At 34.1% G+C, this 14,957-nt stretch overlaps 1 protein-coding gene across 4 annotated transcripts in view; it reads right to left on the bottom strand.

Moving 5' to 3' along the window:
- The window catches only part of ZMYM2 (zinc finger MYM-type containing 2), a 152,375-nt gene that overhangs the window by 48,956 nt on the left and 88,462 nt on the right, over positions 1 to 14,957 (bottom strand). For all 4 annotated transcript variants that reach the window (XM_084878529.1, XM_084878528.1, XM_084878527.1 and 1 more), the window contains 4 exons: positions 14,396 to 14,511; positions 10,449 to 10,565; positions 8,175 to 8,325; positions 5,174 to 5,346 (listed from right to left, as the gene is read on the bottom strand). In XM_084878529.1, the coding sequence (XP_084734655.1) occupies positions 5,174 to 5,346; positions 8,175 to 8,325; positions 10,449 to 10,565; positions 14,396 to 14,511 (557 nt within the window). The remainder of the gene's footprint in view (positions 1 to 5,173; positions 5,347 to 8,174; positions 8,326 to 10,448; positions 10,566 to 14,395; positions 14,512 to 14,957) is intronic.

The raw sequence follows: 14,957 nt of genomic DNA, 5'->3' as shown, positions 1-14,957 counted from the left end.
TTAGTGATGTCCTTCACACATTTCTCCTTTGTAAGATTACAAAAGGTTTCATTTTTTTCAGGAGAGAATTGATACTGCTAATAAGCTGGTTATTATTAATAGGAAAGGAGCAAAGGAGAGACTAGATAATATATTCATGCCCTTTATATAACTTTGCCAAGAAAGTGGAGTTTGGGGAAGGGACTGGACAATAGCCACATGCGCAGTAAGGTCTGGGTGATGTGGCAGGATGCTTTTCTGTCAGTCATGCCTGGGACAAAGTCTGTGCACAGAATAGGTGTAGCCACTACAAGGATGAGAATATTTGTTATTTAAACAAAAAGTGTTAACTCTTTTGCCCTCTTAACGCTCTTGGCCCCCTTGCTGCTCAAGCCTAATTACTGGTTGGTGGGGCTCAAACTCACCCACGTGGCTCAAGACAATGTGGGACCAAAACAATGGACTGATGGGACTTAATCTAGCCTGATTCTCTACAGAACTCAACTTCACAATAGAATGGAAACTCTGGACACTGGCTTTGCTTCTAGCTCTACTAAAGTCCCAGGTGCAGCTTTTACAGAACTGGGTTAAGGGACATGGGCCTTTACGATCAGCGAAATGTAACTTCATGAAAATAAAGCCTTTATCACATCTTACCCTCCCATGGGAGTCTCCAGAAGTACTCATTCAAGCAGCACCCCAAGAACACTACTCCTACTAGTGATGGAGAAATTAGATCCTCTGGCAACGTAAGTATATAGTAGTATTGCCATTTACACAATAATTTAGAAGATCAGAGGCCCAAGAACATTCTACCCAAAAAATCTCAACAATTAAATCACTTCATTCTTTTGTTAATTATAGACAGTGGATTTTATAATGGCAACACTTGAAGTAGCTTTCTTCCAGAAGGTTCAAAACAAATTTAAGTGATTCTACCCAAAGAAAATAAAAGGAGCAAGATTAATGACAATTTGTAGAGGGAAACAAAATTGGTATACACCGAGTGTCCAGATTATTATGATCTCTGAATGCATAATAATCTGGCTACTCAGTGTATATCCTATATAATAAAAGGCTAATATGCAAATTGTCCCCTTGACTAGGAGTTCGACCAGCAGGCAGGCCTACTGCCCATGTCCCCTCCCCCTGGCCAGGCAGGCTGGACTCCACCCATGCACAAATTCATGCACTGGGACTGGGACACAGACAGACACACACACACACACACACACACACACACACACACACACTGTGTGACCAGATTATTATGCATTCAGAGATCATAATAATCTGGCCACTCAAACAGTGTTTATTTTCTCAGGATATTTGAATAACAGAACTCAATACTAATTCCAAATTTAATGCCATAATAAAAAATTCAAAGGTGGTGAACCTCTTTTTGTTGTTGTTTTGTTCTTTTACATTCACTCATGCACACTCCAGGTATTGTGCTTGGAAATGAACTAAAAATAGGATGGCTAATTAGAAAACATCATTAATGGCCATTCCTTACCAACATCAACACTACTACCTCCCAATAACAAGAGAAATCTTAGGAAAGCTTAACATTTCTATAGCACAAAAACTAAAGTATGACTTAGCTCTCTTGTATAAAAAATACTTTTTAGCCCTAGCCGATTTAGCTCAGTGTACAGAGGGTCAGCCTGAGGACTCAAGGGTCCCAGGTTCTATTCCGGTCAAGGGCACATGCCCCAGTTGTGGGCTTGATCCCCAGTAGGGGGAGTGCAGGGGGCAGCAAATCAATGATTCCCTCTCATCATTGATGTTTCTATCTCTCTCTTCTGTTCCCTTTCTCTCTGAAATCAATAAAAAATATATATTTAAAAAATACTTTTTAAAATTATTTTCTTTGGTTAGTAGTTGTCCTGTCACTGTGAAAAATCAGGGACTATATGATATTTGGGGGTAAGAGGATGGACAGTCACAGATTCAAATAATCTAAATAATAGGCAAATACTAACTAAACTCTTAATTACAAAACCTTTCCAACCTCTCAGCTACTACAGGAATCTCTTCTTCAATAACTAACAAAAGGTCATTCAATCTATATTACACTGATGTAATATTTTACATTTATTGGACAGTTTCAACTGCTTGTTTTTTTGTTATATACATCCACTGTTCCCCATTATAAAAATCAAACCTCGTTTTGCAGGGACAGGTGAAGTAATCCATGAACATAAATGAAATAGAGAATTTTATAGTCATTTTAAAAAAATTCTTTGACTCCCCAATATATGTTTCTGAATACAATAGAGTGATTCATATTTTTAAATGAAGTGATAAAAAAAAGTAGGAGATGACATAAAGTAGAAGGGAGCAGTATATAGCAGGAATTCAGGACAGGTGAAGGAAAACAGTCTGATTCAAATAGAAAGCACTACATTGTGATTTACTACAATGGTAGTTATTCATTTGATTAAAGTCAATAACTTGCACTGATAAAACATTACAGGACCTACGAATGGAAAAATTTAGTATTGCCACCACTTACTACTAGTTTGTGAAACAAAGCAAAATCTGTGTAAAAAAACAAAACACAACTTTAATTTTAAGTAAAAGTTTAAGAAAAGCTTATTAGTTCTCTTAGAAATACTGTGAGGGATTCTTGGAAACAGTTACTTGAGGAAAAGTAAAATCTATGTCCTTCTAAAAAATAAACACAGTTTTATTTATTTTGATTTATCTTCACTACATATCAACCACCTAGCTATTATTTAGTTACATTACTAAATCCTTTTTCTCCAAAAATTTTAAACTTAAGAGAACAAAAGAACTATGCTTCCACCTGTTTTCATAATAAGCCTGGAAACAGTTACTTTGAGGAAGAGTAAAATCTACTTCTTTCTAAAGAATAATCTGGGAGAAGACATACAATTTAATCTCAACATTTTTTGGTTACATGATTTCAACAGATTTTCTATTCCAATCTAGAAGAGACAGTATACAATGAACCACTATTTTAACCCAAAATCAAACCATTATATAGACCAGATCATTCAAAATGTCTTGTTTGGGGGAGAGGGGACAAAGAAAGAAATGTAACAGAAATTTTTAAAGTATATTAAGTATTTAAATTTTAAAAAAATTATCTATATTCTAGATATATTAAAATATATCTAGAATATAGATAACTTTTTTTTAAATTTAAATTTAAATTTAAGCACAAAGATAACAAAAAGTGAAAATTCAGAGAGATAGTTAAATTTAAGCACAAAGATAACAAAAAGTGAAAATTCAATGTGTGTTCCTCTATTTAGGCAACAAATGCTGTAGCTAAAGGTGAACTGACAACTTGATTGGCTAGTTACAGTTTTCAAAAATTCTTTGATAAGGCACCATTTGGGGAGAGGGAATCATTTTTCAAATAAAAGCTGGGTTGACTAACAAGGGTCACACTATTAAATAAACTAAAAAATCTAAATTTTTGAGTTCTTATATTAAAAAGGGGAAGAAGAAGGTTCAAAAAAATCATAATTTGGTTGGTACTCAACCACATTTTCAAGATGACAGAGAGTAGAAGGGAGCAGTATATAGAAGGAACTCAGGACAGGTGAAGGAAAACAGTCTGATTCAAACAGAAAGCACTAAAAAGAAAGTTATTCTTTGATTATCCTACTGACTGACAGGGGCAACTCCGTTTTCATTTCTAAGGTTATATTCCTATTGATATTATAGAAAAATCATTATTGTTACTTGCTTTACAAATTGCTGCCATATATGCTCTGGTTTCTCTTCAGACCGCATAAATCTTTCGCCTTTTACAAATTGCTGCCATATGATAAAACACTCAATTTAGTACAATATGTAATAATGCTATTGTGCATATTACCCAAAAATGTGTTGTATTTATCAGGAACATCAATAAAAATGTATTTAATGTATAGAATACTGACATTAAACAAAAACAGCCCATCTGCTGTGGCTCAGTGGTTGAGTGTCTACCTAAGAACCAGGAGATCACGGTTTGATTCCTGATCCAGGGACATGCCCAGGTTTCAGGCTTGATCCCCAATAGGAGGCATGCAGGAGGCAGCCAATCAGTGATTATCATCTTTAATGTTTCTATCTCTCTCTTCCTCTTCTTTCCTCTCTAAAATCAATAAAATACTTTTTTTTAAAGATAATTATCCGTGATTATTTCAGTAACAGATTCTTATGTATTCTGAAATGCACCACCTTAATGAAATTTAATAATTAAACACTGCATAAAATAAAAATATTATATACAATTATCCTTTAAAATAAATAGCAAAATGTAACAAATGGCAACATCTATAACAGTGGTCTTTTGCCAAACATTTTTTGCTTCCCAAAAAAGAAAAGAAACCAGTAGATTTCTCTGTTCTAATTACAGGCAATCCTCGGGTTACGTCGGACTCGATGTACGTCATTTCGTGGTCACCATCTCCCATTTATTTATTTATTTATATTTATTTTAAAAAAAAAAGTTCCGTCATTTCGACATATGTACATATGTGCTTGATGTTTTATATCATTTATTTACCACAAGTAAAGATCAGGAATTATTTTTCCTTAAAATTTTTTGTACTGTTTCACTTCATATTACTGCTGTGTATGTGCTCCATGTGACTGACATAGGTGCTTATGTAGGTGGGTTCCAACTTACGGCAAAATTGCATTACGAGTTGCCGTTAGGAACTGATCTGCGACATAACCCAAGGACCTACTGTATAATGCAAAAGAAAACAGGAAGAATTCATCATATCTTTTCAATGTGAAATTCTCCAATGACCCACAATTAAAAAGGCAAAAGAGAACAAACGGTCGTAAAACAAACTGTATATATCTAAAACAATTACCTGCTAATGATCAACACTGATTATTAAGTAGTCACCAAAAATATTTCTATTTAGTAAAATAAAGACAACAAATTTTAGAGAAATCAATTTTGTTAAGCTACTCTACTAAAAATACAGGTTTCCCCTAGTTTTAGGTAATGCCAAAGTTATAAAACAAGTAAAAATGCTACTTTGGTATAAAGAACAAACTACAATGACAGAAATTTTAATGTATTGTATAATCTGGGCAAAGCTCAATATGTGTACATTTTTTTAAAATAAGTTACCATATTTATCATGGTAATAATTACAATGTTTTCTTAAAGAATGGTTAAAGTATGATTGTCATAAAATTTTGAATTACTTGCCTTGTAGTACCAATCCTGAAATTTTTTACAGCAGTCCTCACTACAAAAATCTCTTATGACACCATCCAATTCTTTAGTTGCTCCCTTCTTACACAGTTGAGAGCAATAGTTGCAAGTAACACATCTCAGTCCTAAACGTCTTGCAAAATCCTGTTTGTACAACAGTTTGCAGCCTGAAAAATAAAAGTTTTAATATTAAAAAAAAACAAAAAAAAACCCTACTACTTTTGAAAGTGAGAATGAGCTTATGGCAAATAGGTCATTAGCTTTAAAATTTTTCTATAAATTCACATATAAAATCCTTTTTCTCTCCTGATCAAAATTATGAAATCTCCTGTGATCAACACCAACCTATAAAAATTCTAATAGGACATGGAATATTATGTGGGATACCATGTGGGTTCAAATTATTGTTCTAAGACATTCAAATCTAGAAATGTCTCAGAACTGATTTATAGGCTTTATTTAAATATAATCTTAAGTATCATAAACTCCCCACAAATTGGCATTTTAGTAAATGAAATAGTGTAGACTACTGAGAGTAAAAGATGACTAACATTTTCTCTCAAAAGCAAACTTAAGGATATAATTCAGGTAAGTGGGCATTTTAGTGGAATTTTCTAGGCTATTTGTCACCCTACAAAGACCTTCAGGGATGTAAAACTGGGCTTACTGATTTGTAAAGAGAAAACATTTTTTTATTCCATTCCTTCAGTAAAATATTTATTTTACCTACTATGTAAATGCATTGTTTTATTTTTTACAGAGCAATCTTATTAATATCTCTGAGGATTAAATAATCTTTTGTACTTGACTTATGCTGTGCCACATAAGAATGACCTTCCACTCCTTATCTGAAATCCTCCACAAACTCTGTCCTCATCAGCCTAGCTTTAAATGATCTTTCCAAACTGTGAACTTGAATTACAAATATTTCATATATAATATTTTTGGAAATTATTCTTATATAATTTATTTAGCAATTCATCTATAATTTCTGTTACTTTCAACTATATTTACAAATATTTTTAATATTTCATCTTTATTTGCTTCATTTTTCTAACAAGATTTTGATAGTAATACCAGATGGTATGTTGCATTATTTCTGACAGGTTCCAATAGAAAATTAGATGCAGTTAAAAGATATATATATATATATATATATATATATATATATATATATATATATGAAAAGACACAAATCCTTTTTTTAAGCTTCTATTGCCCATCTACAGTGATTAAATCCCTCTGATTATATCCCTCTGATCGAAAATTCTTAAACATCAATTATCTACTTGCTGCTACTTATCTGTTCATTTTAGTAAAATCCACATAATTCCAAGGGCACAAGATCACCGGTATGTATGTCAGCCATTAATACCAATACATTCAGATTTAGGAATCACTAAGAATGTCACTGCACAAAAATTTAGGTGTAAAAGAGTTATATTAATTCCAAATCAATCTTTTCAATTTTTCATCATTGCTGTCATCTTAACAACATAGTACCCTTTCATTCCAGATGAACTGTGCCAAATAAACCTATAAAATTGGAATACATTCTTTTATAAGCAGTACTTTCTTACATATACAAACTTCTATGTAAAATGTATAATACTGAAAGAACTGGCAATCTTTTAGTACTGCTGTCATCCCTACTACTAGAATTTAGGGTTTTCCAACTGTGTGGGGTTTTTTTTTAAACAATACAGAGGTCTTTTATGTTTTACACTGATCATGCCCTAGCTTCATAGAAAGTGGATTTCAGCAGCTCAGGCTTCTTTCCATTGGTTCTCACAAAACGTGCTTCTCTGGGTGGAGCAGGGTGATGCTTCTGTTGAACCTTTCTATTTGGTTTCCTTTTTTTCTCATCATTTCCCTTCACACATTTCAGGAAGCTACCTCAGCTCCTAAGAGTGCTTAATATACTCCATACATACATTAATTCTCCTGGCAGAAATCTTACAACAACGCCCATCATATGCTTGGCGACATAGACTCTTGTAAATTTTGCCATGGTAGCATATGTAGGGCATTCCTTTTTGAACAATGACCACTCCCTTCATGTCTGCAATATCACCTTTCTTATAGATTTGTATTTATGTGAAAAAGGAGTAACTCCATGTTTTCTAAAAGGCCTAGAGAACACATAGCAGGTGCTCCTCTACTTTCCCTGTGTGTTGATCATTTTTGCAAATTACAGGGAAATGGTAATTCTGGACAAAAAGAAGCTCCAATCTTTTCCTTTGCCCTAACTGGAAATAGAAATTCTTAGAAAAAGTGGATCCAGGAAAAGAAAAAAATAACTAACTGGAAAATAACAGATGAGGATAGCAGATAGGAAAGGTGGGAGTTCAGTGTCTGGGACCATAGAAAGTGAAAGCCAACTTCAAGCAAGAATGTGACATTTGGGGAAAAGTAATAAGCACAAGGGTCCAACACCCACAGTGACAATCATGCTTCCTATCTCTAGAGAATTGGAATAAGACTGAGGTCCATTTCTATAATCTGCTGCTGGGCCCCAGGACAGAAGGGTGAGAGGAAAGAGAATTTCAAAATGCATTATTAACAAAAGTCAGTGTTTCTCTGGCATCCCAAATTGAAAACCTGAGATTTCACCATTATAAGGAATGCCACAGGTAGTTTTCTTTCTGGAATATTGAAAATCTCTGTAGACTAAGCAGTATGCTGGACAGAAAAATGGATCCAATAAAAAAGAACACTTGTCCATTTGGAAATCATTTTTCAGGTCACAATTCACATGTTTAAAAATAACATGATAATGATTTTATTTTATTATAGAAACTTCCCAGAAATGGTAAACAGGTTACCAAATTTTTTACAAAACAAGTCAAAAGAAAAGCAAACTCAATTTTTTATGTTCAGCTACACTAAAATTGTACAGTTCTTCTGTACATGTACACTTAATAGTTTGAAAATATTTTGGCAAAATAATTATTAAATATTAATACGTTATGAACAACACTATATATACACTTGCCTTCACTACAGAAGGGTCTCTTAACACCAGAGAAATTTACTGTTTCATGAAGTGTCTTCTCCTCTTGACAGTACTCGCAATATGTAACTATGCAATGCAGCTTCTTATAGTCGTCTGAGCAGGTTCTGCTGCAGAATTGATGCACTTTATTCTAAATGCACAATGGGAACCTTGTAAGCAGAGGACAACCATCTCGAGAACAAGCTTAAGAAATAAACAAGCCATGTTTACAGAAACTAAGTTAAATCATTTACCTATGTAATATTATCTTCCTTGGGGATACATTTCTAATAGACCACAAACACCTAGTTTAATTAATTCACTACTGTATTTACACAACACTCCACAAAATTCAATACCATTAACTAACCAAAAATTATAGTGAAATAGTACAAACATCACCAAAGCAATACAGCAAACTGGTGATGCTAACAGAACTGGAGATATGGGAAGAAAACAATGGAAGATATAACAAAAAGATAAAAAATTATGACATTTTCACTCAAAAATAATTTTGTTAAGTATAGTCAAGTAGCCTCAATCCCATTATTATCACAGCCTCACAGTAACAAACCTATTGTGGATAAGATATTCAATTTGGAGCCATCACCCATTGTGCTGCTAAGCTCAAGGCTGAATAAACTGGGCTCCCATGAATAGAGCAAAGTTAGTAATTATTTAGTTACTTCTCCTGGCCTCAAACTCATAAGAGCCAGTGATTTTTCAAGTATGCAGTCAAGTCAGGAACAAGTTAAAACCTCCAGGGAGCAGGATTCCTACTTTCCTAGAATGTAAACAGACTAGGCCTAAATTATCTCACACTAGCAAAGATACCTGAAGACCCAGATAAGGATAGTGAAAGAGCCTAGGAAGTAACTAAAGTAGTAAGGTGATCATCAGTGGAAAGGCACCCCATCATGGACATGTAACTATAAAGAAAAAACAACAAAGAAACTGCAACTGCAAGAAGCAAGGGGCCCTCGGAGTTCTCAATCACCTGAGAGTCAGGTGCAGTTCCCATTCAATTTGATGGTGTTTCCTAATTCCTTCCAATACTTGCCCGCCAAATAAATAAGAGCAACACAGCACAAGACTACCAAGGCAGGGTGGTACTGACATGGACAGGGTAAAAAGAACATTTTCATCTAGTATTATCAGGACAGTTTATGCAGGACTTTCATTTCCTGTATAATACTATTCTTGTGTGCTTGCTCATGAGCTCATTTCCTCATTCCCCACCAATCTTTTATCCTTTCTTATTAGACCTTCAACATTCTTCCTGCTAAGATCTAAAAAGGGTTTTAGTCACTAAAAATCATCACTGAGTGCCATTAACAGTCTCAAAGAATGATTGGTTAAAATGTTAAGATTACACCAATTAAATTAATAAACTAGAAAATTTTCTAGGGATTTAAGTGTTAAAATTATGAAATTTCATATATCCAAAGTGCTTTAAAAATTGTCTAGTTTGGTTCTGGGAATCACCTTTCACCTAAGACTTGTCAACAGTCACTAGTAAGTTTTGGCTCAGGAGCTATTATTGTCAGTACTGCACTTTGTATCATTTTATACACTACACGCTCTCAAAAAAAAAAAAGTGAAAGAAAGAAGGGCCAAAGATAAGCAGTGCTCAAAAAGCAAATGTCCATCCACCCATCCACTATTACTGCCCCTTAATGAGAGAAAAATTAGTAATCAAAGTTTTTGCTAATGGCAAAAAGATATGGCAAAGTAAATTAATAAATTGGTGAAGGTAAGAATGATGACAAGGGAAAATAAATTTATATTAGGAGTCTTTTATTAAAACAAATTGTAAAATGTTAAATGACAACATGGTAAATGATTACCAAAATTTATTTTACAGGTAGCGGGTAATACAAGATATTAGAGTTCACAGGAAATAATTATTAGGATGGATGGGCAGGTAGAGAAGAGATAAGGGAGAGATGGGGAAAATATTGCACAGATATTACAGGTACATAGCTAAACAAAGTGACACCTTATACACAATTATGAGCATAATATATAGTGACTATGACTTCAATAATTTTATGTTTTACATTGAAAAAACAAAACAGATCCTTTGTTAGTGCTGCTCTCACATAAGTAAATAATTCAAAAACAATGATGCATCATATTTAATGACAGCATCTTTTCTTTCTTAATGGTACACAAAATCTGAAAAACTGATCTTTATCCACTAGGAAACAACTTCTCAGATGGAAATGACATGATTATTTTACTACTTAATATACATAACAAAATATGACTTGCCTCCCATTCCAGGATTTCTGGCTTTGAACAAAAGGAATTTTTGCAATAGTTGCATTTCAACTGAATATCACTCGGAGTTACAAACTGGCCATTTGGAGATGACTGCATACTTAGAGCCTTAAACAAAACAAAGAACAAGATATACTGAGTCTGATATGGATTTTGGAAATTTTATTTATGACAACTCTCAAATATTGACTATGTCCAGAAAACAGTATGTATTTTACTTACGTATTTCAATACATAAAATTACATTTCTGAATTTTGCCTACTACTATATTAAGTATGTCTTATAAAAATTAAAATTCATTTATCAAAGATATACTAATTTTAAAAATACATGAAAAAGGAGGGGAAAATCATACCAATCCTGATTTTTTTTTTTTTTCTTCTCTTTAAAGAAAATGTGGGGGAGAAGAAAAAAAAAAAAGAAAAAAAAGAAAGAAAAAAGAAAAGAAAAGAAAATCTAAGCAGGCCTAGCCAGTTTGACTCAGTGGATAGAGCGTCCACCTGCGGACTGAAGGGTCCCGGGTTTGATTCTGGTCAAGGGCATGTAACCCAACAGTCTCTTCTTCTCTCTGCCATTCTCTCTGAAAATCAATGGAAAAATATCCTCAGGTGAGGATTAAATAAAAAGTAAAATTACAAGGGAAAAAAATAAAATAAAATAGTGAAGTTGTTTAACCAAGTTCTGAACTAGTAAATAAAAATTTAAACCCTGGGCCCTGGCCATGTAGCTCAGTTGGTTAGAGCATTGTCTGCTATTCTAGGGTTACAGGTTTGATCCCGTAGGGCATACAGGAATCAACCAATGAATGCATGAATGGGTGGAACAACAAAATCAATGTTTCTCTCTCTCTCTACCACCCACTTCATCTCTCTGTCTCTAAAATCAATCAATAAAATTTTTCATTTAAAACCTAGCCATCACAAACAGGTGACACAGAGCTGACACATTTGCACTGCTGCCATCTTTGTCATCCTAAATCCATCAATGAAAAACTGTCTATGTTACTTTTTTTTTTTTTTAATTGATTTTTAGAGGCAGGGAAAGGAAGGGAGGGAGAGAAGGAGGAGAGGAGGGGGGAAAAAGGGAGGGAGGAAGAGAGGTAAGAGAAACATCAATCAGCTGCCTACAGCATGCCCCCTACCAGGATCTAGCCCAAAACCTAGATATGTGCCACAACCAGGAATCAAACCAGTGACCTCTAGGTGCAAGAATGACAAGCTCACCAACTGAGCCACACCAGTCAGGGCCAGCCTATATTACATTTAAAAGTGGATTGTTTCATATACAAAGTTAGAGAAAAAAGATTTATAGACTGGCATTGATATCAGGAGTTTATTTTTATATTTATTTTACAAGTTAAAACCATTTACAGCATAGAATAATATATAAGGATACATGGGCTTTAATAGTTTTAATCTAATCTGAGTGAGGGAGTATACTGATATTTAATTTTCATTCTTAAATCCATATTACATACGTATCATCTTGTGAATGTAGGAAATAGTTAATACAATTTTTTTCAATATGACAGTGGAGAGAAAACCACCTACATCCTTTTTATTCTTTTTTTGTAACCTTTATCATTTTTTAAACTTCTGCATTCTACACAATTAAAATTTGTAAAAATTAAAACATGCAGATTTAAGGCAGTGACTATCAGATGAATAAAATTTTTGGTGTACAGGATAAAGCTCAACCAACTAGGCCACTGGTCAGGGCTATCTTTCAAAATTTAGAATGGAAAAACCATCTAATGAAGACATAGTTCAAAATCTATGATTTGCTTTAAAATAAAGAGAAAGTAAAAAACACTGCCCTTCTATGTGTCAACCCCAGCACTACTTTTATACAGAGTCACAAAAGCAATGAGGCTGTCTACAGGCTTCTTTGCATGCATCCCTCAGAAGTCAAAGTTTAAATTCAGTGTTTCTATAAAATATACAATGTACTATTACACAATGGTCTCATCAAATCCTGGGCAATGTAAGTTTCCATTAAAAGAAAAAAAGAATTAAAACATTTTCCATTAACATTTCAGTTTACCCAACATCAAAAGGGAATAAAGTAAGTTATAATAAGCAGCATGCCAAAGACACTGGCCTTTACTCCTTATTACTTAATGCAGGGGTCCTCAACTTTTTAAAGTGGGGGCCAGATCACGGTCCCTCAGAGAGCTGGAGGGCCGGACTATATGAACTACTAATTCCTACTGTAACACCTCGGCTGCGCTCACTGCCCAAAAAACCTGGCGGGCCGGATCAGACTCCTCTGCGGGCCGCATGTGGCCCGCGGGCCGTAGTTTGAAGACCCCTGACTTAATGTCTACTTTATGGACAAGCCAAGTCAGAAGCAGTACTTGCCACTAAGAGTATCAATGCCTATAATCTCAACTTCCAAAATGAAAGTTTAATTTTGAATATGGTTAATACCTAAACTCAGATGAGAATATAACTACTAACAAAAATAACTCAACAGGCTGAATTCAAAACCACTTCAACTTAAATGCAATAACTGTTTACTACAACATATATGAGACAGCATTTTCATTTTAAATAAATTAACACAGCACAATGCCTGCAACTCAGAACTGTTGATCAAATGAAATCATGATGCACAGCTTTGTGCACTGGTGAGAAATTTTGTGTAATACCCTACAATTTTCAGAGCAGGTAGTAAACCTATTCCGACCACTTAACTAATGCTAAATCCTCTCTAAACTATCCTTCCAAATCAACAGGCTTAAGTTTGAATACTTCCAGAAATACTATCTTCTGAGACTACCCATATGCCAAAATTTACAATATTCCAAATTAAAATGACCTTTATATTTAACAAAATGAAAAATGTCTCCCTAAAATTGATCTTATATTAAAATCCAATCCCCTTTATATCTGCCATATTTTTTAAAAAATATACTTATTTTATTGATTTTTTACAGAGAGGAAGGGAGAGAGATAGAGAGCTAGAAACGTCGATGAGAGAGAAACATCGACCAGCTGCCTCTTGCACACCCCCCACCTGGGATGTGCCCGCAACCAATGTACATGCCCTTGACCGGAATCGAACTTGGGACCTTTCAGTCCGCAGACCAACGCTCTACCGCTGAGCCAAACCGGTTTCGGCTATACCTGACATATTTTTAATATATAAAGAAAACATTTATTACTTCCAAGTTAAACATACCACCTATGTCCTTCATAAAACAGAATTCCCCAATAAGAATCTCATAATGTTATTCAAACCATCTACTAAGAAAATACTACACATCAGACATGAAGCTAAATTTTGGTGTGTTTTTTTTCTACAATGTCTATGTCATAAATACAATTAAAAGGTCAATTAGGCCGACCAGTGAGTACAATGGTTAGAGCATCAATACCAGGCCCTGGTCAGGGCACCTGAGGCAAATATAGGAGGCAACCAATCGATGCGTCTCTCACATTGATCGTGATCTTTCTCTCTGCCCCCCATTCCTCCCTCCCCTCCAATCCACTATCTCTTAAAGTCAATGGAAAAATATCCTCTGGTGAAGATTAACAAAAAAGTACTCAGTAGAGAGGTGCGGGCAGCCAAGTCTGCTAAGAGTCTAGAATCTCCCCCTACCAATGTGACCCTCAACAAACTAAAAAAATTGGCTGGCCTTTGTGGCTCAGTGGTTGAGCATAAACTTATAAACCAGGAAGTCATAGTTTAATTCCAGGTTTTAGGCTCAATGACCAGTTTGTGGCATACAGGAGGCAGGCAATCAATGATTCTCTCTCATCATTTATGTTTCTATCACTCTCTCCTTCTCCCTTCTTCTCTGAAGTAAATAAAAATATATTTAAAAAAAGAAAACTAAAAAATTAGCACATTAAATAAAAACAAAGCATATTATACTATTCATTTTCTAGGTCTATTTTATTAGGGTAAGGGTTATCCAAAATAAATAACAAACCTGAAATTTAGCCACACAACTGGAATTGCAAAAGTTATACAGTTTTCCATCAGGCATTGTGGCTTGATATTGAGGTAAAGAGTTGCGCTTACAAAAATGGCAAATAATTCCCAAACCTAGGAGAGAAAAGGTACATACATAACTGATTTCTTTATAAAGTAATGTCTTTTTTAAATATAATTAACCTCAGAACAGCTTCTCAATGGAACCTTCTATAAACTATCCTTTTATTTACAAAATTATTTATTTATACCTTGAAAAGTACTGTCCTAAAAGAGTCTATTATGTCTCCAAAACACACAATCACAGTTTTAGATGTTTAGATGAAAAAAGTTTTAGCTAAGAACACAGGCATGTACAGAACTTCAATAATTTAAAAAGTAAAAGAAATATGGAATGATCAAAACATTAATAATTAAAGTTTCCAGTAATATAGTTTAGTGTGATAATAAAAAATAAAAACTTATGTAATTACCACAAGCACAAGAATCAAGTTAAAGGAAAGTAGTTAGAAAATTAGTCATGTTATTAAAGTTTTTTAACTGCCCAAATCCCTGAAACT

Source organism: Pipistrellus hanaki, assembly GCF_964339955.1.
Source record: "Pipistrellus hanaki genome assembly, chromosome: 3".
Taxonomy (NCBI): domain Eukaryota; kingdom Metazoa; phylum Chordata; class Mammalia; order Chiroptera; family Vespertilionidae; genus Pipistrellus; species Pipistrellus hanaki.
Note: the sequence above shows the minus strand (reverse complement) of the source record. Positions and strands in the feature narration are given on the sequence as shown.